Source organism: Otolemur garnettii, unplaced genomic scaffold (assembly GCF_000181295.1).
Source record: "Otolemur garnettii isolate 467f Iridium unplaced genomic scaffold, OtoGar3 scaffold00005, whole genome shotgun sequence".
NCBI classification, from domain to species: domain Eukaryota; kingdom Metazoa; phylum Chordata; class Mammalia; order Primates; family Galagidae; genus Otolemur; species Otolemur garnettii.
Window position 1 is genome coordinate 29,137,687 of NW_003852400.1, and position 24,300 is coordinate 29,161,986.

Here is a 24,300-nt window from a genome sequence, read left to right on the forward strand (position 1 = left end):
AGCAGCAGGCATGGAGCTGGTAAGGCTAGAACAGGATCAGTAAAACTACCATAGACATCTTCACTAATATCAAGTCATAATAAGTTCATTGAAACCAGTGTTTTTATGCATCTGTAGTATTAGGGAATGAGGAGCCAGAGGCCATTAGGAAGGATGAGGAGTAAAATACAGTGGGAGCAGTAGCTGACAAGGGCAAAATTCCAAAGTTTTATTTTTTTATTGTTGTAAATAATGACTGTTCTTGGTGGTTACATTTATGTTGAGCAGCAGGACACTTTCTTCTTCCAACACTGAAAGGAAAGCCAAGTGCTTGTGCAGGATGTATCATAGGCTGTGTTTGATGGCCTGGCCTGAGGGGCTGCAGGGAGCTCAGTTTCAAAACCATGTTATTAAGTAGCAGATGAGTGCAGGTGTCAGGACAGGAGCGCACAGAAGTGAATGATAAGGGCTGATGCTTTCCCATCATGCCTGACATAGATGCAGGGACGTTTCCAGCCCGTCTCTCCCGCATCACCGTTACCACGCTCCCTCAGGGAGCCTGTGTGAACCAGTCTCCACACCTATTTAAATCTGATGCTAGGCTATGCTTTCTCTTTGTACCCAAGTACCCTTAGAAACCCTTTCCTCCTTTTCCTGCCTTTTAAAACTCGTAGCCAGTTATCACAGGAAAAGTCAGTCCCTAATCGTGTGTCTCTCTTCAACATTTGAAAGGAAAATGATCCCCGTTATAAATGCTAATTGCAAAACCAATGCTAACTGCTCCTCTGCTATCAAATCAGTCACTGAAATTCTGAAATGAACTAGACATTAAACAAATTCTACCCACTGAGAAAGCTTTTTGAAGAAATTAGGACTCCAGTTCAGCCTGTTTACAGACTCTATGGATTACCTTTTCTGCCCAGTTTAATTAAACATGCTCTTCCTCAAAACAATAGTATAGTATCCATTATCACAAGGAAACACTTCTCCTTCCATTTTGTTACTAATTAACCTCTAACATCAAACCTATATCATCTTTGGTAGAATTCCATTACAAAAAGTAATACATTCCAGTTACATTGTAGTTTGAATGGCCAAGTGGGTTATCTTCAGAATCTACTCTACCCATACTCATAATTATTTTTATCAGAGGAATCTTGCGTTCCATGCCCCCACTTAGAAACACAAACTCTTAAACTAAAATCTATTTGTAAATTGGGCATTGCATTAATTAATAAAATTCATCTGGGATGTATTCCTTTTCTACATTTTAACGATGATTCTCTTCTATTCTCAGGAATTCTTTTTTTTTGAGACAGGAGCCTCAAGCCCCTGGGTAGAGTGCTGTGGCATCACAGCTCACAGCAACCTCCAACTCCTGGGCTCAAGCGAGTCTCCTGCCTCAGCCTCCCTAGCTGCTGGGACCACAGGCACCTGCTACAACGCCCAGCTATTTTTTGGTTGCAGTCGTCATTGTTGTTTGGCAGGCCTGGGCTGGATTCGAACCCGCCACCTTGGGTGTATGTGGCTGGCGCCTTAGCCACTTGAGCCACAGGTGCCGAGCCATACTCTCAGGAATTCTAATGGAAAACAATTCCACATCTGTGGCATGCATACTGGAGTCCCTAACTGTTATGACATCTAGTATTTACAATTCCTTGCAGTAGCTAGCAATGGTCATGTAACATGACACATGCTTTTAAATCATCCATATCAAAACTACAAAAGGCTGGTAAAATAAGGATGTAGACTGCTTAGACTATCAGGTAACGATGTTAAATGTTGCCACGCAAGGGTAAACTATACTTCTGTTATGAAAACATTTTATTAAAAGACTATTTCATTTGTAAAATTTATAGAGCCTTCATTTCATTTTTTTGTGATTTGTGCTATAGTGCAAACTATTACGAAGCAAATTTTAGAAGAGTTATTTTGGGTGTTAGCAAGTCTTTGTAAAATATGAGACTTTAATGGGTACACTTTGAATTGTACAGATGTTTGCAAAAGCAATTGCTAATGCCATTCATTAATGCCCAGAAGGTGCTCTGTAATGTTACTCACAGGCAAAGCAGGCAAAAAGAGAAAGCATAGGAGAGCTATTTTAAATTAATGTTAAAGGCAAATTAATCTTATAGTAATAATGCATTAGATAAACTATTCTGAATTATTTAATTGTGACTATAGTTAGAAGAAAAATTGAAATAATTAAGAGGGTATATGTGTCTTACAAAAAGACATGATAGCTGTTGGAATGCCAGCATGATATCCACACAGCAATATGAATTACTGATACTTTTAGAGTCATTGAATTATGATCACTGAATGCACAAGGTAAAATATACCCAGAACTTTAATATAGTACTGTGTTCTATTTATCAATGGAGCCGTAAATAAGCCCAGAATTCTCTCTTATTTCTCTATCTAAACTCAAAAATGTCTTTTTACTCCCTCAATGCTCTATGATTTCAGGATTTTTTTCCCCTTTAAACATGGTAAGTGCTATCAGACATTGCTAAAAACATATTGAACTGTAAAATGTGGAATGATTTTACCGATTAAATTTCCAATTAGTAAGAAATTACTTCAGCAAATATATATGTATATTCAAATAGATATATATCCAAAAGGATAAACCTGAATTGAACTTTGATTTTTTTCTAGAGTCCACTGCCAATTTTCTAAAATTACTTAATGGCCAATGCATTACAAGAAGTAATAAAACTTGATGAAGAAACAGGATAAGAACATTAGAACGCTATACAAGCCTACCTTTTCAGACTCAGATCCACTTTATTATGTTTTGCAGAGACTGCATTTTTGTGGCAACCCTGTGTTCAGCAAGTCTATTAGTGCCAGTTTTCCAATAGCATATACTCATTTTGTGTTTTGGTGTCACATTTTGGTAATTCTTGCAGTATTTCACATTTTATTATTACGAAACGTCTGATTTCCTTCAGTGCTAAGTTGGACAGTTTTTGCCTTTAACCTTTCCCTGTGACACTTCTCATTTTACTTGTATTGTGAAGGTACATCCCATTCTTTCAAATGGGGGTTTTCGCTTGTGATTATCTTTCAAAGATTTTTAAGAGCAATTTTTGTGACCTCTTTAATCAGTCAAAAGTTTGTGTTATTTTCAATATGAATTCCATTGTGGAACCAATGCAGCACAGATAGCTTGAAATATTAATGAAGTGTTTGGGAAGAATGTGGCTAATAAACAAACTATACATTGATGGTTTGAGAAGTTCTGTTCTGGTGATTTTAATTTTTAAAATAAACCATGTGGGTGACCTGAGACCATGGTGGATAATGAAGAGCTAAAAGGCAGAGCGGAAGCAAGTCCATCTCAACCTGCCCGTGAATTAGCGAGGTTCCTTACTAGTCCAACAACACTGAACCATTTGAAACAAACCGGCAAGGTAAAGAAGCTGGCTTGATGGGTTCTGCTTGAATTAAATGAACATCAGAAAAGAAATCAACTGTAAGTTTGCCTTTCTTTGCTATCATGACATAAAGGTGAACCTTCTCTACACTGTACTCTTATGTGCAGTGAAAAATGGATTTTATTTGCTATTTGTAAACATTCAGGTCAACCTTTGGAAATAGATGAAGTGTTGAAAGAGAGTCTAAAATAAAATCTTTATCAAGGAAAGCAATTGGTGTCTGTTTGGTGGTCCAGCACTGGCATTATCAACTACAGCTTCAGACACCTAGTCAGTCAGTCCCAGGGCATGTCAACTGCAACAAAAAGAAGAACGTGACAAGGATGCTTGTGATGAAGCCGCAGAGACAGGTAAATGGAGACAGGCCAACCCTCTTACCAAACGATGCTCAACCATAGCACCGCTCAAAGTACAGAGGCTAGGCTTAGAAATTCTCTGTCATCTGCTTTATTCACCAGAGCTTGAACCAACTGGTTACCCCTTTTTCCAGGCTTTGGACCACTTCTTGCCAGGAAAAATATTCAACTCTCAATAAGCTGTGGAATCAAGCCTTTTGTGATTTTATCACCACTTGCTCTCTATGCTTCTTCAAAATTGGCATAGACAAGCTACTGTGAAGATGGTAAAACTGTGTCAATAATTTAGATGCATAATTGGATTAATTGTATTGCTTTTTTCTTTGACATATGAGAAACTCAACTTTTGATTTGAAATTGGATATTTCATATTTAATGGCCCCATGTTATTATATCTGTATGGTGGTCTGTGGTCAGTGATCTTTTATGTTACTGTTATAATTGTAGCACTAATTGTCCACATAAGCTAGTAAACTTAATAAATATTGCATGAGTTCTGACTGTTCTACTGATCATTCCCCCATTTTTCTCTCTTTCTTCAAGCCTTCCTATTCACTTGGATGAAACAAAATAGAAATTAGGCCAATTAATAACGCTAGACTGGCCTCTTCTTCAAGTGAAAGGAAGTGATACATCTTTCACTTGAAAGAAAAAGCTAGAAATGATTAAGTTTAGTGAGGAAGGCATGTCAAAAGTCAAGAGAGGTGGAAAGCTAGGCCTCTTGAGCTTAACAGTTAATCAAGTTGTTGAACGCAAAGGAAAAGTTCTCAAAGGAAATTAAAAGTGCTACTCCAGTAAACACAGGATTGATAAGAAAGCAAAATGATCTTATTACTGAAATGGAGAAAAGTTTTAGTGATCTGCATAGAAGATCAAGCCAGCTACAACATTCCCTTAGGTCAAAGCCTAATCCAGAGCAAGGCCCTAACTCTCTCCAGTTCTATGAAGGCTGAGAGAGTTGAGGAAGCTGCAGGAAAAAAAAAGTATAAAACTAGCAGAGGTTGGTTCATGAGGTTTAGGGGAAAACAAGCCATTGCTACAGCATAAAACAAGTGATCATGTAGAAGCTGCAGCAAGTTATCCAGAAGATATAGCGAAGATCATGGTGTAGTTTACTACACTAAATAAGATTTTCAGTGTACACCAAACAGCCTTCCATTGGAAGAAGATACTATCTAGGGTTTTCATATCTAGAGAGAAGGACTAATGCTTGGCTTCAAAGGACAGGCTGGCTCTCTTGTTAGGGGCTAAGGTAGCTGATGACTTTAAATTGAAGTTGATACTCGTTTACCATTCTGAAAATTCTAGGGCTCTTAAGAATTATGCTAAGTCTGCTTTTTCTGTGCTGTATAAGTGGAACCACAGGCCTGAATGATAGCACATTTATTTACACAACGGTTTACTGAATATTTTCAGCCCACTGTTAAGACCTACCACTTAGAAGAAAAAAAATCATTCAATATATTCATGTGCCCTGACAATGTATCTAGTCACTCAAGATCTCTTATGGAGATGTATGAGGAGATTGTTACTTTTTCCCCTGTGAACACAACATCCATTCTGCAGTCCATAGATCAAGTAGTAATTCAACTTTCAAGTATTTTTATTTAAGAAATACGTTTTGTAAGGCCATAGATAGTGATTCTTCTGAGGGATCTGGGCAAAGTACATTGCAGAACAACTGAAAATGATTCATCATTCTAGATGCCATTAAGAACATTTGTGTTCACATGAGAGGGTCAAAATATCAACATTAACAGGAGTTAGGAAGAAGTTGATTTCAGCCTTCATGGAAGTATAATGCAGATGTGACAGAAATAGCAGGAAAACCAGAGGCTGAAGATGTGACTGAATTGTTACATCATAGCAAAACTTGAGAAGATCAGGAATTGCTTCTCATGGATGAGCAAAGAAAGTAGTTTGTTTTTTTTTTTTTTTTGAGATGGAATCTACTCATGGTGAAGATGCTATGAACACTGTTTAAATGATGACAAAAGATTTAGAATATTACATAAACCCAGTTGACAATGCAGCAGCAGGGTTTGAGAGGATTAACATTAATTTTGAAAGAAGTTCTATTGTAGGCAAGATGCTAACAAACAGCATCTCATGCCACGGAGAAATCTTTCTGAAGGGAAGAGTCAATCAATGTGGAAAACTTCAGTGCTTATTGTAAGAAATTGCCACCTCAGCCTTCAGCAACCACTGCTCTGATCTGTCAGCAGCCAGGAGCACAGAGACAAGACCCTCTACCTTCTCACTGAAGGCTCAAATGAATCTTTGTATTTGTATCAATAAATTACTTTTTAGTTAACATACGCTTATTTTTTATACATAATGCTATTCCACACTTACTAGACTATAGTTTAGTGTGAACATAACTTTTATATGTACTGTGAAACCAAAAAAATATGTGACTCACTTTGTTGAGATTATTCACATTATTGCAGTGGTCTATAATTGAACCTGCAATATTAGGTACACATATATATTTATTTATACTTCATTACAAGAGAGAGAATTTATTCCTAAGTATTCCCTAAAAAACCCTCCCCTCAGTGAAGCTTGGCACTTTCCTCAAGGTAATCATTAAATTGCCAATATTCTTTTCACAGAAGGTCTACAGACTCATTCTGCTTTTAAAACTACACCTAAATAGACTTTCATTTTATGAAGAACCATTGTTATAAATGTTAAAAGTTTCCAAAGACTCTCTCTCCCACCACTGGTGATCAAGTAAACCATGAGGTGTTGATTGTTTTGCATAAGGCAGAGTCATTTTGAGGTTCTAAGGAGAGAAACTCTATAGGTAGTCACCTCTCAGGTGCAAACCTGTGATTCCTATCAAGACTCAGCACCCTGCGAGTATCTGCATGATTCACAGCAACAATGCACTTTAAATACTCTTGTCGAAGCGCATATTCTGACTCAGTAGGTCTGCAATAGGGTGGAGTTTCTGCTTTTCAAAAGTTTCCTGTTGATTTCCATACTGCTGTTCTATAACACATTTTGAGTAGCAAGGGTTTAGATTTCTGATGCTAACAACAGCTCAGGCTGGTGGCAGCCTATTTTTGTCAGTAAGATTTTTCTAGAACACAACCATGCTCTTTTGCTTGCATATAGTCTACAGCTGTTTTCATGCTCCAACTGCAGAGTTGAGTAGTTGCAACAGAGACTTTTTGGCCTATAAAGCCTAAAATATTTGTTATCTGGATCTTCAGGAAAACATTTGGTGACAAGTAATTTAACCTAATAACTCATTCATGAATTTCCTCGGGGCTCCATGTTGACAAGTATTTGATATGTATCGACAGCAATATTTCCCTTCTAGGCAATAGGAGAACTGTGAGTGTTAAACAAGGTGGGCTCAGGAAGAAACTCAGATCAGCAGACAAGCCTTTTTGCTAGCTTGATAGTAACAGATGATAAAGCATCATGATATACCTGAGTTCAGTTTTAGAATATTTGTGGATAGTGTATTATGGCTTAAACTGCCTATGTGAAGTAGCAAAAACAAATTTCCTGAGGGCAAAGATGAAAGAGAAGCATCTAGAAGGAATTACGTAGCTCACAGAGCTTGACTGGAGTGTCTGGCAGTTTTACACTTTATCCAATTCACTTTCAGAATGTCCCTTTCAGATAAATCAAACAGAGATTTTATTCCTTACTTTCCCAAAAAGGAAATTAAGTATATACCCTAAGCTCCCAGTTAAAGTTATAAACTTAGTTTAGAAAAATGTAAATGGTCACCAAAAGGTTAAGGTGTTGTCTAAATTCAATGTCACACAAATTGGGCAAGTCTAGCAGCTGTAAATGGCAACAAAAGAGACCTTTCAATATAGATATTACTGATTTAATTCAGTGGGATGGGTGTGTGACTATTATTTCTCCTCCCATTTAGCAGGTAAAGAGAAACGTGAATATCTGACCAATATCATATAGAAAGTTTAAAGCACATGCAGCTCTTATTTGCTCTAATGATCTTAGTTACAGCCCAAGCTCTCTTTGATTATTTCCCAGAACGTGACAAGCAGGGAAGGACACTGGATAAAATAAAGTGCTTTAGCCTGACTGTGGATCAATGGCAATCCCTGGAGGGCATAACGTATATGAAAAAAATTTCTTGCTCCAGCTTTTCACTCATTCATTCATTCATTCTACAAATTCTATCCAGCAACTACTATTCTAGGTGTTTAGGATTCACCAGGGCAGAAAATGGTCTAATATATTCCCATCAATCTTCACTCTTGCATGGAGATAAAACAAAAACCATAAACATAAATAATATAAGTAAAAATAAGTAAATTGTGTGGCATCTTGTAGGGTGAGACACACTTGAGAAATACAAACAGTAGAGGACTGTGAGGGATTCAGGAATGCTGGGTCAGGCTGGAAAGTGACACAATAAAGTTCCATCTCTACTTTTAAATGGAAATTTGGTATACATGTACCTCGTATAAACTAGCTTACTTCTAAGATTCTTTAAAAGTTCAGGGTTTAATGATATAATTTAAAAAGTTTCAGAAATCCTGCCCCTTGTTTCATGAAATTTTGGGTGTGGTTAAGTTGAAATGTACTTAGTACTGTGTAGTTAAGCACTCAGTAAATTTCTAGTAAACCAATCAATAGAGATCTTAGAGGACTCCAGTGGAGAATAGAAAACATGTGATTTGAATTTTGCATGACGTAAAATCTGTGGCTATTGCGACACCATCCAAGAGTTAATACCAAAAGTAAATCTATATAATTTGTACTAGTTTTTAGGACACATAAATGCCCAAAATATGTTTATATATGAACATTCATGCAGTCAATATTTAATGCCATGTAACGGGTAGATGAACACTTATATGGCCCCCAAAGTATACTTTAAGATCTGATTTTAGGAATATAGTCATGTCACTTTTCAGCACAGAGTCTATTATTGTGAGGAAGTTCAAACATAAAATAATTGTGCTCCAGGTTTAAGACCCTACAAAACAGCGACCACATGAGAAATAATTTAAAATCACGTAAGTGGGTGAAGGTCAAACTGATTTATCAGTGTAATAACTGATAACATTATTCACAGATGTACAGTAATGATTAAAGAGAAAGGCCCTAAGGCCAATATTGAATAGGAGATTAGAGTCATTGCATTGCATACACAGAAGATCAATTTTATGTCTCCATTGAAAGCAGGAAGAGACTTTCTCCTAAGCCACTTAAAACTCATTCATCTAGAAAGCTGATTTGGCTGAGAGAAAGCAGTTGTGATAATGATTGCAATTTAGGGCAGGCCTATGATAGAGCAGCAAAGTTATAATATGTGTGCCACGTGTTCCCCAAATACCATCAGAATTTACAGAACATATTTAAGGAAAGTAGCAAATGTCAAAGAAATCAGGCACTACAGATTTAACTTCCCCAGACTTGACTTTGAGTAAATATGTTAGCGAACACTAAAATAGCCCACTGGACATCCCATCATAGATCAGCTTGAAGGAGATAAGAACGATGTAGGACATCCTGAAGAACAGAGCTGGAGGAGCTCACTTAGTTAAGGATCTTTTTTAGATCCCGTGTCCTATGTACTTATCTTGTTTCTGTATGTGTCTTTCCCTAGAATACAATACAGTATTTTTCATGCTTTGCATCGACAATGCTAAGGTAAGAAGTATACTGTCTTTGGCTGATTTCAGCTATTTTTGTTCTTCTACTTTTTTTAAGTAACTCATATTTTTGTGAAAGGCACAGAATATTTTAAAAGTTATTTCTAAAACTAAGATTGGCTGTTCAGTGGCCTCTTATGCATCCAATTAACAGACTAGGGTAAAAGTGAGAATATATGAAAGTTATTCTGGAAGCTCAAAGGTAATGTTAAAAATAAATGATTATCTTAGTGATTCACTCTGCATAATAAGTTGAAGTGTGAGCAGACACTTAGGTGCTTAATTTCAAGGTACACATATTTTGAAAGTGATCTCCAATTTTATATCTTAAGAATGAATTATGATTTTCTACACTATCACCTCAAAATGGAAATGATATTTATGTTTTTCTTAGTATCTAATTTATAAGATCTATGTTATTTGATGTAGGGAATAAAGTAATTCAATTACTTTTAGAGATGTTTCTCAAAGCACAACTACTAAAAATGGTAAACCCTTTTTTCTTTTATAGTTATTATTATATGTGAATGAGAGAATCATCAATTTAGCAATGCACCTGTATTAACATGAGAAATATATCTAAAGCTTAAATACTATGAATTCTTTGAGGTTCATATAACTAGCCACTTTTTATTTTAAATGAAACATTTATACATTAAATATAAACAATAAAGTTTATTTGTCAAGAAATGGATCTGGGGGTCGACTGCATAACAATGGAAATGTATTTCACGCTACTGAACAAGTGTACTTAATGATGATTAAGATGGCATTTTTTAATACTTATGGGGTGCATGTGATAGATATTTTGATACAAGTGTACAATATGTAATGATCAAATCAGGGTAACTGGACTATCCATCACCTCAAACATTTATCCTTTCTTTACATATCTCTGGACTTTGATAAAATAGGAAATGTGAGATAAGGGGGAAAAAAGACAAGGGTTTTAGAAACTTCTTTGTTGGGAATGTTTACGAGGGTTCAAAAATGTGGCAACATGATACTTTGATGGTTTATAAATGTAAGATGGGTTTATTAGTTTGTGCTGTTTTCTGAACCATGTAATAAAATTGGAGCAGCACAGTTACAAGAAGTCATTTCAGCAAGGTTGAAGGGTAGCTGCATGTTCCTTGATCCTAGCAACTGAAGTCATCCTTCCTTGGCAGCCTCTATCAAGAATCTGGGAGATCTTCATCCAGTGTTTGCAAATGTGTTTTATGATTTCTTTCAGGCTGACCCACTGTAAACTGATCTCATTCCATTATAAAAAGACAGATGCAGTAAAATAAAAGATTAATTGAGAAACATTGCTTAATGATCGCTATGTTTCGATTAAGAACTGAAGAGTTCAGTATATACTCTGGTCAAAGATGGCCACTGTTCATGACTTTGGGCAGCTCAGTTATTATCAATGCACTGTAAATTTCTTTTTTGATTTAGAAAGTGAATGGGTACAGTTTCCTAGGAGTATGTAATTTTTTGAGTTTTTTTGCCTATCTGAACTCTACTTTCCACATTTTTTTCCTGCCACTTAATGACATTTTGAGCAACTTACAAAGCTCACCAGTTCAGCTGTTAAAAGTCTAATTTAAAACTTTAATCTCAAACTGCATTAAGATCTTATCTCCTCCTCACTCCCTTTCTGTACACAGACTTGTTGGGGGATTGTTTGATCTACTGAATGAACAGGATCTTGGTAAGTCCTAAGAGCGGTTTCTGGCATCATTTTTGCTGCTCCCTAAGGATACCTGTCACTATTTTGAAACTTAATTGGCAACTTCTGGAAGAGGAGACAACACCGTGGGATGTCCTGTTATATATAAGTGATACATGCACAGCTTGGTGCTCCACAGGGTTTACATTAGAACACACTTCTGTAAGCCTTTACGTTTCCTCCACTACAACACACGAGCGTTCCACCTCCTCTCCCAAACACAGCAAATATATAATAATGAAGAAAAATCGGATTACCGTGGCTGTTACATCTGGATGTCTCCACAAGCCTGCCGTTTTGGTCATAGCATGCCATTGCTTGGTAACGGTATCCTTGTCCACATTCCTTGATGTCTCCTTGTACTTTCATTCCCAGGAGCACTTCCACTTTCCCCTCCGGTAAAATGCAGTCTGACCAGTTCCCCACAGGCTGTGCATTGTATTTGTCACAAGGACAATACTGAGTCTCAATCAGGGGGTACAAATGGGAATTTTTACATTTTTCCTTCTTTTTACTTTTTCCTGTGGAAGAGAAATAGCCAATTTAAATTGGAAAATACCATGATTAACTCCAAACATTCCCAATTTTTCTACTTTTCTTTTTTTTTCTTTCTTTTTTTTCTAGACGGAGCCTCAAGCTGAAATTAAAAAAATTATAACATAACCTTCTTTTATGTAACAGTTATAAAAGTGCTTGAAAAATATACATTTAATTATAATACTTATTTGTATTATATTTATTATACATAGTATTATGTGCCATATATAATGTTACATGTCATACACTCTTTAATATTACATATAGTTAATTATGCATTTTTAATTTTCATAAGCCACATTATCAGGTTTTCAATGGCCTTTATTATAAAAGTGGTTCATTTTATAACTAAGTTCTGAATAGTCTACTAGCACCTATGTTTTTCGGTTTCTTTTTCACTGAAAATATTTTCAGATGCACCAGGCTCTGGCTCAGAACGATGGCTCCTGCTCTTGCCCATGTCCCTGCTCTTTGTTGCTGACTGTTTTTAAAACACAGTTTCCAGACACAGAATTAACGTTGTGTTCCTCCTTCCAGGAGATGAAGCATAATAGGAGGCTCTGAGAGTGCAGAGGCTTAAGTAAATAAAGTGGCAAGTTTTTCTTTTGTCCCCCAAAACCTTTGCTCCAAGAACTTTACAGACTGTAGGCAGTCCACTAAAAGAACATGTTTAAACCAAAAAATAATCTACCACGAATTGTATAAGTCAGCAGAGTTCAGTCCTCAAGCCTGCATTTTCTTTCTACTGAAGGTGCATAATGCTTGTTACCACTGCCAACTGATGTTAAAATCCACACCCGAATCCACTGACATATTAGGTATAAAGTAGAGTAACAATAAAGCATATCCCTGCATTTTTCAAATACGTTGTCAGAACTCTCTTGGTCTGACTTGTATTTTGTTTTTCTACCTTGATAAGCATCGCCTTTGGCATTCCAATTATTCTTACCAACAATAGTACGCTTTCTGGTCCTAACTGCTCCACAGTCTCCATTGCATGAAGAAAACTTGGACCAGCTGGTCAATTGACAGTCATCCTGGCAGGGGATCTGGCAGGCTTGGGTGAGGGCTGGCACGGGGCCTGCATACTGGAGGCACTCGTGGACGCCTGCCTGCCCTCCATCTTGCTTGCGACAAGTAATGGCTAAAAGAGAAGCATAAAGCTGTTTACGACAAATTCAAAGGTCTAAGCACTCTACAGTTTACCTAACATTTGCTCAGGCAGTCAGAGAGATCATCTCAGGACGCCTGCCTGCCCTCCATCTTGCTTGCGACAAGTAATGGCTAAAAGAGAAGCATAAAGCTGTTTACGACAAATTCAAAGGTCTAAGCACTCTACAGTTTACCTAACATTTGCTCAGGCAGTCAGAGAGATCATCTTCTAATCCTTATTTACAGTAGAAATCTGTAGGAATGTTTCTAACAATCACAGTAGGTATTAAACTGGCCTTTTTAATAATATAAACTTCAGTGGTTTGTGGCAAAGAAAAATGCAAATTATACACATGTACACTTAGAAATTAGGAGGGTTGATTTTTTTACATGTAGTAAGGATTTCAATTCATGTCACATGTTGGATATATTGAGAAATGAAATTTTAAGGAAAAAACCATACATAGGTTCTGAAAACAGTTTATACTGAACACAGGATATTTATAGAGGGCCCTGGGAGACATCAGGTACTTCTGATATTGTTTATATCATTGTAAAATCTAGAATTTCTATATATTAGTGGCAGTAAATTGGTTAAGTTAGTTCGGGGGGGGGTGCTTTCACATTGTCTTGAAACCAGTAAATTATCATTATTGCATTGTAAGTGTATGGGGCAGTGTGTAAGTCCTTTACCCTCTCTGTCTCCAAGTTCTTCACATGCATAACAACAATGAATTTAAAAATGAAAATAGAATATTTAATAACCTTAATATAGCATATTATAATTAGCATTTCCTTAATTACACATAGGTTCTAAAAATATAATCAAATAGTTTTAATTCCTATATTTTATTTCCTTCAAGACATTGTTCTACCAAATTAATAAAATTATTTATCGTTTTAAATATTTATTGAACACATTAAAAATTTTGCTGTGCAGTGCCTGTGGCTCAAGGAGTAGGGCACCGGCCTCATATACGGAGGTGGTAGGTTCAAACCCAGCCCCCACCAAAAACTGCAAAAAAAAAAAAAATGCTTAAGGTAATTGTTTTACAGTAACAGACTTGAACAAAAAAAGAGCAAGTATGTTTAAAGCTTTACTCTTTCTGCCATTTTCCCCCACTGGTTTAAAAAATAATTTATTTCTCATTTGAGGAAGAGGATGAAACATTTAAACTTGGTCCTAAAGTTAAATCTTCATTGAATTACCTTAAGTAGCTTCACTGGGATGGACTTACATGGCTTTTTCAGGTGCAATGTCTGGGCTGAAACAGCTGCTAATCTCTGCTCTGCTCAGGATTCCATCATCACAAAATTAAGCTGGAGGAGTCTGACAGTTTTTAGCTTAGATTACTGCGAGACACAGAGGACTCAGATTATAGCACAACCTCTGCATCCCTGTACTAAAACCTAACACACAGGGCTGTGTACTGGGGTGTGTAAAAGACGGAACTATTTCAGAAAGAGAAGACTTTCTCTGGGTGGTTGAACACAACTTGACACGTTGCGTCGAGAAGAGTAAAATAAATGATTTATCTTAATTGCACAAAAATGGAAAGTACTCCCTTATTTCTTAGCATAGATGTTTTTCATTTAATATATGCAACTTTGGCAGTGCCATTTTGTATGAAAAAAGCAGAGGCCCCTGAATTTAAAAAATGTGAAAACCTAGTAGGGTGGACAGTGGTGGCTTTGATGAGAATTAAATGACAGTGGGGCGGTGCCTGTGGCTCAAAGAATTAAATGACAGGAAAAAAAATGCCCCAAAGAGAATTTTACCGCTTGGAAGAGTTGTCTGGAGTTCTGCGTTTATCTTAACAGTGGAAGGTAGAGGTTTTCATGTCTGGCTGCAGATCGCAGTCATCTGGAGAGCTTTTGGAACATACCTATTACCTTGCTAAACCCAAATGTTCTTATTTCCTTGGTGGAGATTAGGGTCCTGGGTATGAGTATCCTTTTTATGCTCTCTGATGATGCAAATATGCAGGTGGTATGAGAACCACTGGTCTCAAAGGTAATGTATTTTTACTAGCATCAGAATCACCTGGAATGCTGTTGAACTTGAAGATTACTAGACCCATCCAGGGTTCTAGAATGAGAGGTCTGTTATGCAAGGAATATCCATTTTTCTAAGTTGCCCTGGTGATTCTCACGCACGTTCACTGTTTGAGACACACTAGCTTGAGCACTCAAAGCACAAGGTAAGTTATGGCAGACACTGTGGCTAAGACAGAAAATTATTTAGTACCCAGTCACCCTGGCATCACTTGAAGCTCTGGAAACAATGACTGAGCATAGAATTAAGAGAGCTCTAAACGTGGGAAGGAAGAGGGCATCACAGGGACTTGTAGAGGGAAGAGACTTTAAAAAAGCATCCATATAGCTTGGAAAAACGTCATTTGTAGCATGGTATAGAAGGAATCTCTGTGATACAGAACACCAATGATCATGCTGATGTTATTTCACAGTTCTTTTTACACCTGCCATTTGGAAGTGGCATTGACCCCTTAAACACTTTATACTTAGTAAGTGCTGACAGTTCTTGGGCAAAGTTGCCCCAAGATGCTCATAAGAAAGGACTGAAAGAGGAAGATACTGGACTGTTTACTAATCAGGAGAACAGGAGCCTCAAGTATAATTAATTTGGAAGATAAGAGATTTGAGCATATTAGAATTGTAAGCTGTGTAGAGGGTTACACTGTTTATAACTAAAATAACATTAAAATAGTAAAACTAAATGTGGATTCTTTGAAACAAGACTACTTTTACATACTCACCCAATTTAGCTCTCTGAAAGAGACTCGAATATAAATCTTTTTAGAATTTTTTTTTTTTGAGACAGAGTCTCACTTTGTTGACCTTGTAGAGTGCCATAGCATCACTGCTCACAGCAACCTCCAGCTCTTGGGCTTAGGTGATTCTCTTGCCTCAGCTTCATGAGTAGCTGGGGCTACAGGCATCCACCACAATGCCCGGCTATTTTATTTTGTTTCAGTTTGGCTGGGGCTGGGTTGGAACCCGCCACCCTCGGTATATGGGACTGGCGCCCTACTCACTGAGCCACAGGTGCCACCCCCTCTTTTTAGGAATTAAGTAAAAATTGCCTCAGGTTCTCCATTAAGGGTCTTTTAAGTGACACCAAAAGAAACAAAAAATAAATAACATTACTACTAATGTAATTCCAGAAACAAATTAATTTATTCTGTGCAGATCTATACAACTCACATTAAACCTGAAGTACCTTCCCCCATATGCACTACATAAAATCCTAAGCACTCCAGCTAGTTGCAAAGAAAACAAAGGTGCAAAATTTGCACCCCACTCAACACTCCACTCCCCTTATCTGAGATTTGAGACAGTGTACTCTTGGAACAAATTACTTATTCAATGTTATCCAAACAAGTAGCCACAGCACCATTTGTACAATATATTGAAAATTTATCATGCATCTCAACTTGTTTGCATTCTGACCTAGAGGAAACACAACAATTCAAACACAGAAATGCAATCTTGAAATGAACTTCCTGCTATTAGGGTGAGGAAAATATAAATGTTTGGAAAGGAAACCATTTGGTCTTTATAAAATCTTAAAAATCATTTCTAAGGCCCTGAAAGCCACGTAGTTTTATGTAGGGAAGATGGATTATACTAAGCCTAGTTTTATAGCACACCAGAAAGCCATATATATATATATATATATATATATCCCCAGACAAGTGTATCTGTATTTACAAGTAAAGAGTGTTCTTTGAACTGAGGTCTTTGTTAGAAAGAAGGGCCAAAAATCATGTTGCCCTACGGATAATTCACCATGAAAGCTTCTTAGTGAAAGCAGCAAATCTTAAAATAATTATTTTAAAGTAAAATTTCACACTGAACTCTGTTGGTTATATTGATGTTTTTCATTTATAATTTTATTTTGTTTATAGAAGAGACAGCAATTTTTATTTAAGTAACACAGGGTAGGCTAGTGATGGCAGGATGACAGCCAGGGAGGAGTCAACGTAACTAACTTGTGAGTTACATGTGAATTAAGCAAGCGTAACCTGTCAATATTGAAGAAATGCTCTAAAGATAAAATAAGAAACAAATACATGTTATAAAAAGGGATTTAGAATTGCTGTTACATGAAAAGTGACTTAAGAAATACAGTAGCCAAATGCAATGGGGAGACCTTTTTGAACCCTACTATGAACGAACTGTGCACGGACATGTTTGCAACAATATTGGAGAATGAAAAATGGTTGGAATATTAGATGACATGAAAGGATTATTATTAATTTTGTTTGGTCTCATAATACTATTATGTTAAAATAGTCCAATATTTGTGAATCACATCTATTTGGGAGTTGCTTTAAAGTACTCCAGGAAAATTCTGTTTTCGTGAGTGGACCGTGGCAGAGAATTAAGAATAACAACGTGGTAAAAAGTGCTGAAGCTGAGTGGATCAGTGATGCCTACGTTCCTGGTACTCGCCACACTACGCATGAGTCTCTCCACTTTATGTCTCTCTGAAACTTCCTATACATTTCAATAAAAAGATTAATAAGTAGAATTAGTAAACTCAATTCTAAAATATCTTAATGTAAGTTGGGTTTTAAGGTAGCCTGTTTTAATGTTTGTTTTAATGTTAGTTTGCTTTAAAGAGGCAAATAACAAAGGTTTATGGAATGAAAGGGAATAGATAACACTGGTTAAAAGGACATGGATATATGTGTTATGCATGTATGAATATATAAAAGGAAGGCTACAGATGTGGCTCTGAGGCAAATCGAATGGAATTCTGAAAGTAATTGCTCATCTTCATTTTCTTAAGAGGAATGAAACTCCCTTATTATTCAGGTTGAACGAAAAGGGGGAGCTCTATTGGTTAGTGGATTATCCTTCAGCATGTAAGGCCGTGTTCCCATTTTGTTTGCATAATCAGAGTGAAATAAATTACTGGATCTAAAATGTGCACACAGAAGTTCATTACAGGAAACAGAACAGGATCAATGCCTTAGTGCAGTGAAAGCTGTTGGATTATGTGTGGCAAAGAGTTCAAGGAGCTTTGAGACCTTATTTATTAAATTGAGTGATATTAACACGGTTTATCCTGCTGCACTAGTGTCTGGGTAGCCCTAGAGAGAGAATATATTCACCTGATTGAGTGATGAGACGAGTGATTCTTCTATAGTTTTAAGAAAAAAATGGCAATACTGAGAGAATGAATCACGTAAAAAGGAAAAAGAACAAGAATAATGTGAGTAGGAGCTAGTTACCAAGAGACCTAATTGTGCTTAGAAATAAGACCAGACCTATAAATAATTCAAGAGAGCTCCAGTTGTTTACCAGGTGGGTATAATGATCCTAGAAGAGATTTTCACTGACAAGTTTGCCAAATTATGCTTCCTAATTACAATTTGAGAATATAACCTTGGCACAATAGAAAGAAATGCATTTTCTTTTTATTGATCCTAAATAAGTACCAAAGATCCCCAGTCCCACTGACGCTCATAATATAAGTGGAAATCCTTGTGTGAGAGCATACTAGGAAATAATAATCAGCTCCCAGTGGTGAAGCTCCCATGGCGGACCCAGGAAGGGTTAACTGTGTCTCACGACATGGGGAATCCAAGAACAAGCCCAGACACAGGATGGGGCCAACCTGATTTTTATAAGCTACTCCTTAAACAATAGCAAATGCTAATGAGCTTTTTATGACAGGACTTTTGCAGAGATATAAAACAAAATCAAAATCCCTGAATCAACTGGAATGCAAATATTCATAGGAAATTGGAGAAAAGCATTTCAAAATAGAAATAATTTAGAAATTTAAAATTACATATATGAAGAGTACAAACTTTGGGCAGTAACTAATAAATACACCAGCCAAAAGGAGACTGTGAAAAATTGCATCTAAATAAAATTTCTCTGAGAAGGTGCCTTCTCTTTTTTCTCCCTAGTTATTTTTTCCACTTCTGTTCTTTTTCTATCACATAATTCTCTCCTTTTCTGAAAACTAACAGATTAATGTGTGCTGCTGAGATAAATAGGCCCAGCTACTGTGGGGCTAACCTCAGTAATGCCTCTAATACGGAATCTTTTTTTTTTTTTTAAAGAATAAAGTGGGCAAGACTTTTAAGCCAGGTGTGATGCAAAGGCCATCAGCATAGATTATGCCACTTTAAGCATCTTTGCTTACATGCACACAAAAATGACCGCGTATTACAGAATAAAATGTAGTAAAATAATTATATCTTATATTTCACAAATAATTTAGCTTTAATTTTGGTGGGGGGGGAATTAAAACTTTCCTTTTTCATTTGTAAACTTTCTTTTTACAATTTTTCTAATCAATAAGTGATGCTCCTTAAGGATGCTGAAGGTCGGGGGGGCCCTTCCCGTGTGAGGCATATTATGAAGGTGTTTTTCTTTCTTTGTTGTGGTCTAGATTTGAGAATGCATCCAATTCATGCCAGATCTTAGTGACAGATCAACATCATAGTGGATGCTCTTTGGTAGACAAATATGAAGAGGGGTTAAGGGAGTAGGATAGACAGGGCCGATGCTGGGGATTATGAACCCTAGTTCCAGTTTACCTACGGAAAGTGCACTTGGCGGGAGACAGCAACAAGACGGGCATGGAGACTGAGCAAGAGCAACTCTGAAGTCATTGACATAAAATCTCTGTGTCAAGTATTTGTAAATTTCATATCCAAAATTTGGTATGAAGGTGCCATAGAGTAATAAACACTGTAATAACACCTACACATTTATGTAGCAATGATGACATTGCGTCTTAGGGCAGCTGGAGAGAGAGAGAAAAAAAAAAGGAAATCCAGAATCAGAAAAGATTAGGCACATTCAGGCTGGTAAATAACTCAAGCAAGTCAGCAAGAAAAAACAGAGAACTTCATTAAAAGTGGGCAAAAGACATGAACAGAAGCTTCCCAAAGTTAGACAAATGGCGGATAAACATATGAAAAAAATGCTCAGTGTCACTAATCATCAGGGAAATGTGAATCAAAACCACAATGAGATGTCATCTTATGCCAGTTAGAATGGCTTTTATTAAAAAGTTCAAAAACAATAGCTGCTGGCATGGATGCAGAAAGGAATGCTTATACACTGTTGGGAGGACTACAAATTAGTACAACCTTTATGGAAAACAGTATGGAGATTCCTCAAAGAACGGAAAGCACACCTACCATTTGATCCAGCAATCCCACTACTGGGTATTTACCGAAAGGAAAAGAAGGCATTTTTACCAGGAAGATATCTGCAATTGAATGTTTATTGCTGCACAATTCACAATTGCAAAGATAAGGAATCAACCCAAGTGCCATTAGTTCATGAGTAGACTAACAAAATGCGGTAAATGTTTATCATGGAGTACGACTCAGCCACAAAAAGGAAGAATTAATGCCTTTTGTAACCATTTGGATGGAACTGGAGATCACTATCCTAAGAGAAGTATCTAAAGAATGGAAAAAGAAACACTACAGGTATTAGTTGTTATTAAATTGGAACTAACTGACGAGAAGAAATGTGCAGAGAGGGACCCAAACTCCATGGAAATCAAGCAGGGGGGCAGGGAGGAGGGGACTGAGGAAAACCTACCTAATGGGTACAGTGAACACCCATTAGGGTGTTGGGCACACTTACAGCCCTGACCTAGGCATTATAAAAGTGCTCCATATATCCAAAATCATTTGCACCCCCATAATATTTTGAAATAAAAAATAAGAAAATCATCTACAATTATCATTATTAGGAGTCATATATTTTATATCTAATGCAAATGTAATGATAACTCTATAGCTATTACTGCTGGGTCACTGACCAACCAATAATTTAGCCTTGTTAATAGTTTCTGAATAGGAGGGACATGAACAGAGAGGAAAGACAGTAGAGGTTGTAGTTCTATTAAAAGTTTATGAATTAGTGACTGGAATACTACGAAACAAATAGAAAATGTCCATTCATGGTGGACATATTTCATGTTATTTGCATTTTTCTTTATTGATAATATAGGAAAGTTGCTATATCAAGGTCCTTTAAAATTTCCATATGAGATTTAAGAATATTTCAAGTTTTAAAGTTGCCAAATCCTGTCCATTCCTCCTTTTAAAGCTCTTTCTCCTCTCTGTTTTTTTTTTTTTTTTCTTGTGCCTTCCGTCTGGAATACTCCATTATCAATGCCTGAAGCCTTGCTAAAGTCCTTCATTACTTCTCATTTTCTGTTTAATAAAATCCATCCTTGCCCCTTGTCTCTAACTTGCTTACAGGAATCCTAGACAAACTGGCCCATGCACTGTTCCTACACACAGAGATTTTACTCAAAAGTAAGCCATTTATTTTATTTATATTTAAATGTCACTTCTTTTTCACTATGCCCTATCAGTGGTTACTTACTTTTTTACTTTACTTAGTGTATATATACTACTAAGGTATTACCATTATTAATATGTCTTTTCTATTTATATTACTAAATCATGTATACCTATAGCATATTTCCTACCATGATAAATTCACTGAAACTATTTGTTACACATTTTAAATTTTCTTAAAAGGCTGGGCCTAGAACCATAATGGCAAAATGAAATATGTAGCATCTTTTCAATAAAATTTTGTTTTATGAAAGGATGAATTATATTGAATGATATTCAGAAAGTTTAAATGGGCTTTTAGAGAGTAGACTTATCCCATTTTCACAGTTTTCTGGAAAATCTTAATATTAACAAACTTAAGCTTTGTATACTAATAATATTTTGGTGGTAAAAACACTAGTTCTTCATGACTGGTGTATGCTAAATCACATCTCCCCAAATTTCATATGCTTAAGTCCAAATCCCAATGTGAGGGTGATCTGAAAACACAGCCTTCAGGAGGTAATTAGGTTTAGATGAGATCCTAAGGGTAGGTTCTCATGATGGGATTAGTGGCCTCTCTTGATTTCTCTCTTTGCCATCTAAGGGCATCATGAGAAGACAGCTGACTGCAAAGTTGGAAGCAGGGAAGGAGTCTTTCTTCAGTAACCAAATTGGCTGGCACATTGAACTTGGACTTGCCAACCTTTAGAACTGTGAGAAATAAATTTTACAGTTTAGACTACTTAGTCTATTGTATATTGTTACAGCAGCCTGAGAAGACTAATATAACTAGTAATACAAAGTTTTAGGTATTTATTTTATAAAACATTCCTAATGTTTTTATATAAACATTTGATGGACTTGAAACACATACAGCAGAGTAACCCAATTCAGAGAAGAACAGGCAAAAATTACTGGTGATTCTGGGAACTACTGATATCAAATTATGCTTCAGCATTATTTCACTTTTTCTTTCAGAGGTAAAACAATTATGTAGTAAATACATAACTTCTATGTGCTTTTCAAATTTCTAGGAGTATATAATTTTTTTAATGAACTTTGCATCCTAATGTAATAGATCAGAAAATATTTTCATATAGTTTTGACATATGTAGAATATAGCCTTGTTCAAGAATGCATTTACTTGATCAGAATAGAATTCATCCATATTCTTCACTCCTGTGTTATTTTAACTAATTTAGTGTAAAGGTGATTCCCACTTGTTTTACAGGGCGTAACAGCGCTGAGATTGTAAGCAAATACAGTTTGTTAAAACTATTTGTTAAAGAGACTCCGGGAACATGATTGCTTCCCAAATCCTTTGACACATGTCATGGCAGATAGTTCCTACAATTGGAACGATGATGTTATTAATAGTATTAATAGTAAAAATAAAAGTCTATCTATAATGCTACTTTATTGTTAACAGGTGGCTAAAAGTTGGTGCAGGTGAATAGATTAAGAAATGATCTAGGATGCTTGGCTAGTGAGGTGATAAAAGATAATTTGTGTTATATTTGTCAACTAATGAGGGAAGTTCCAATAATTTGCGGAAAAAAATGAATCATAATAGATGACCTTTTAAGTGTTGCACTGAATGGTGCATACTACACGAGACCTACATTCTTTCCTTGCTATGCGGCGTCAGTAAACTTTCCCTTCACTTTCAGTTTTTGGGTATAATTCATCATGTTCTAGATGGGAAATAAGGCCTGAAATAGTTTTTTCTCTTATTTTCCATACCCCATGAATTTTCTGATTTCACTTTTAACCTTTTAAAAAAAACATTTTATTTTTTTACTGCTGAAGTTTTAGAGTCAAAGTTTTATTCCTAACTCTCTTCCTCAAAGAATGCTGCAATTTCATCCTCAAGGCAGATATTTTCCTATTGTTACAGTCTTTAATGTCTGCTACTCTCTTACTCCTAAATTGGTTCCTTTATTACTTAACTGAATTTGTACACTTTTTCCCAAGTGACAAGATAAATTCCAGGGATTTTATTGGGTAAAATGATTCTATTGGGTAGTAACCATTCATTATCATTAGACGTTGTGACTACATAATTGATTACATGGGTCTCAAGTTTAGATCAGGGGTAAGCACATTTTTTTTCTGTAAAGAGAGAGAAAGAAAGTATTTTTGGCTTTGCGGGCCATATGGTCTCTGTCACAATTATTCAACTATGCTTTGTCATGAAAGCAGCATAGGCAACACATAAAGAGATGGCTGTGGCTGTGTATTAATAAGACTTTAGTTACAAAATAACCCCACTAATACAAGCTGTGGGCTGGATTTCACTCATAGATAGGATGATAGTTTGCTGACTCCTGCTACAGATAGTTTGATAAAAACCATAAATAAATATTTCTAGTTGTATTTCTCTCTTTAGCATCACATCATAGGATGGTAAAGTTGGCTATCTTGTATTTTAATTTCACATAATACTATGCTAGTCACTATGCAAGTAAGAACATAAAAAATTTAAAGATAATAACATTTAAATCATTCTTTAAAGAATTAAGTGTCTACAAATTCAAATGTTTGTAGAGAAAAAAATAAATCTCTTAATGATAAAAATCACATTTCCTCCTGTATACCATACAGGGTGTATCTAAACCATGTTCCTCTGGCTTCAGCAAATCACCTGATGGAAACGTTACCCTATATCTAGAGCTACTTTTCTACATTCCAAACGCATTCTCAGATTTTTCACTTGGCTAACCCTGCCATGGCCTCAAAGGTGAAATATATACTTTCCAAAATTATCTCTGCTTTTAGGGCTAAGAATTTTCATCAATATAACTATTCTTAATATTAACCTAAAAATGTTAAAGACTTGTATGATCATCTTCGACTCTTTTATTTTTATCATTCCCTCTAGTGTGTGCCACTAAGTCCTAAAAATATTTTCTTTCATCATATGTCCAAAATCCATTTATGTTTGCTTATTTTTACCACTGTGGTGACTATTATTTCAACCTTGCATTTTTACAGCCGTGTACTAGCTGGCATTCAGGCCCATGTGTCTTATCTTCCTAATTTATTCTGTACACGCTGACAGATAAAACACTGCTTTCATCGGGTTCTTGCTCACTCCACTTATCGGACAAG

At 36.2% G+C, this 24,300-nt stretch overlaps 1 protein-coding gene across 1 annotated transcript in view; it reads right to left on the minus strand.

Moving 5' to 3' along the window:
• THSD7A (thrombospondin type 1 domain containing 7A) overlaps nt 1–24,300 on the minus strand; it is a 420,187-nt gene that overhangs the window by 43,821 nt on the left and 352,066 nt on the right. The window contains exons 12-13 of the mRNA XM_003782710.3: nt 12,633–12,827; nt 11,404–11,667 (exon numbers count right to left, since the gene is read on the minus strand). Coding sequence (XP_003782758.1) covers nt 11,404–11,667; nt 12,633–12,827 — 459 coding nt within the window. The remainder of the gene's footprint in view (nt 1–11,403; nt 11,668–12,632; nt 12,828–24,300) is intronic.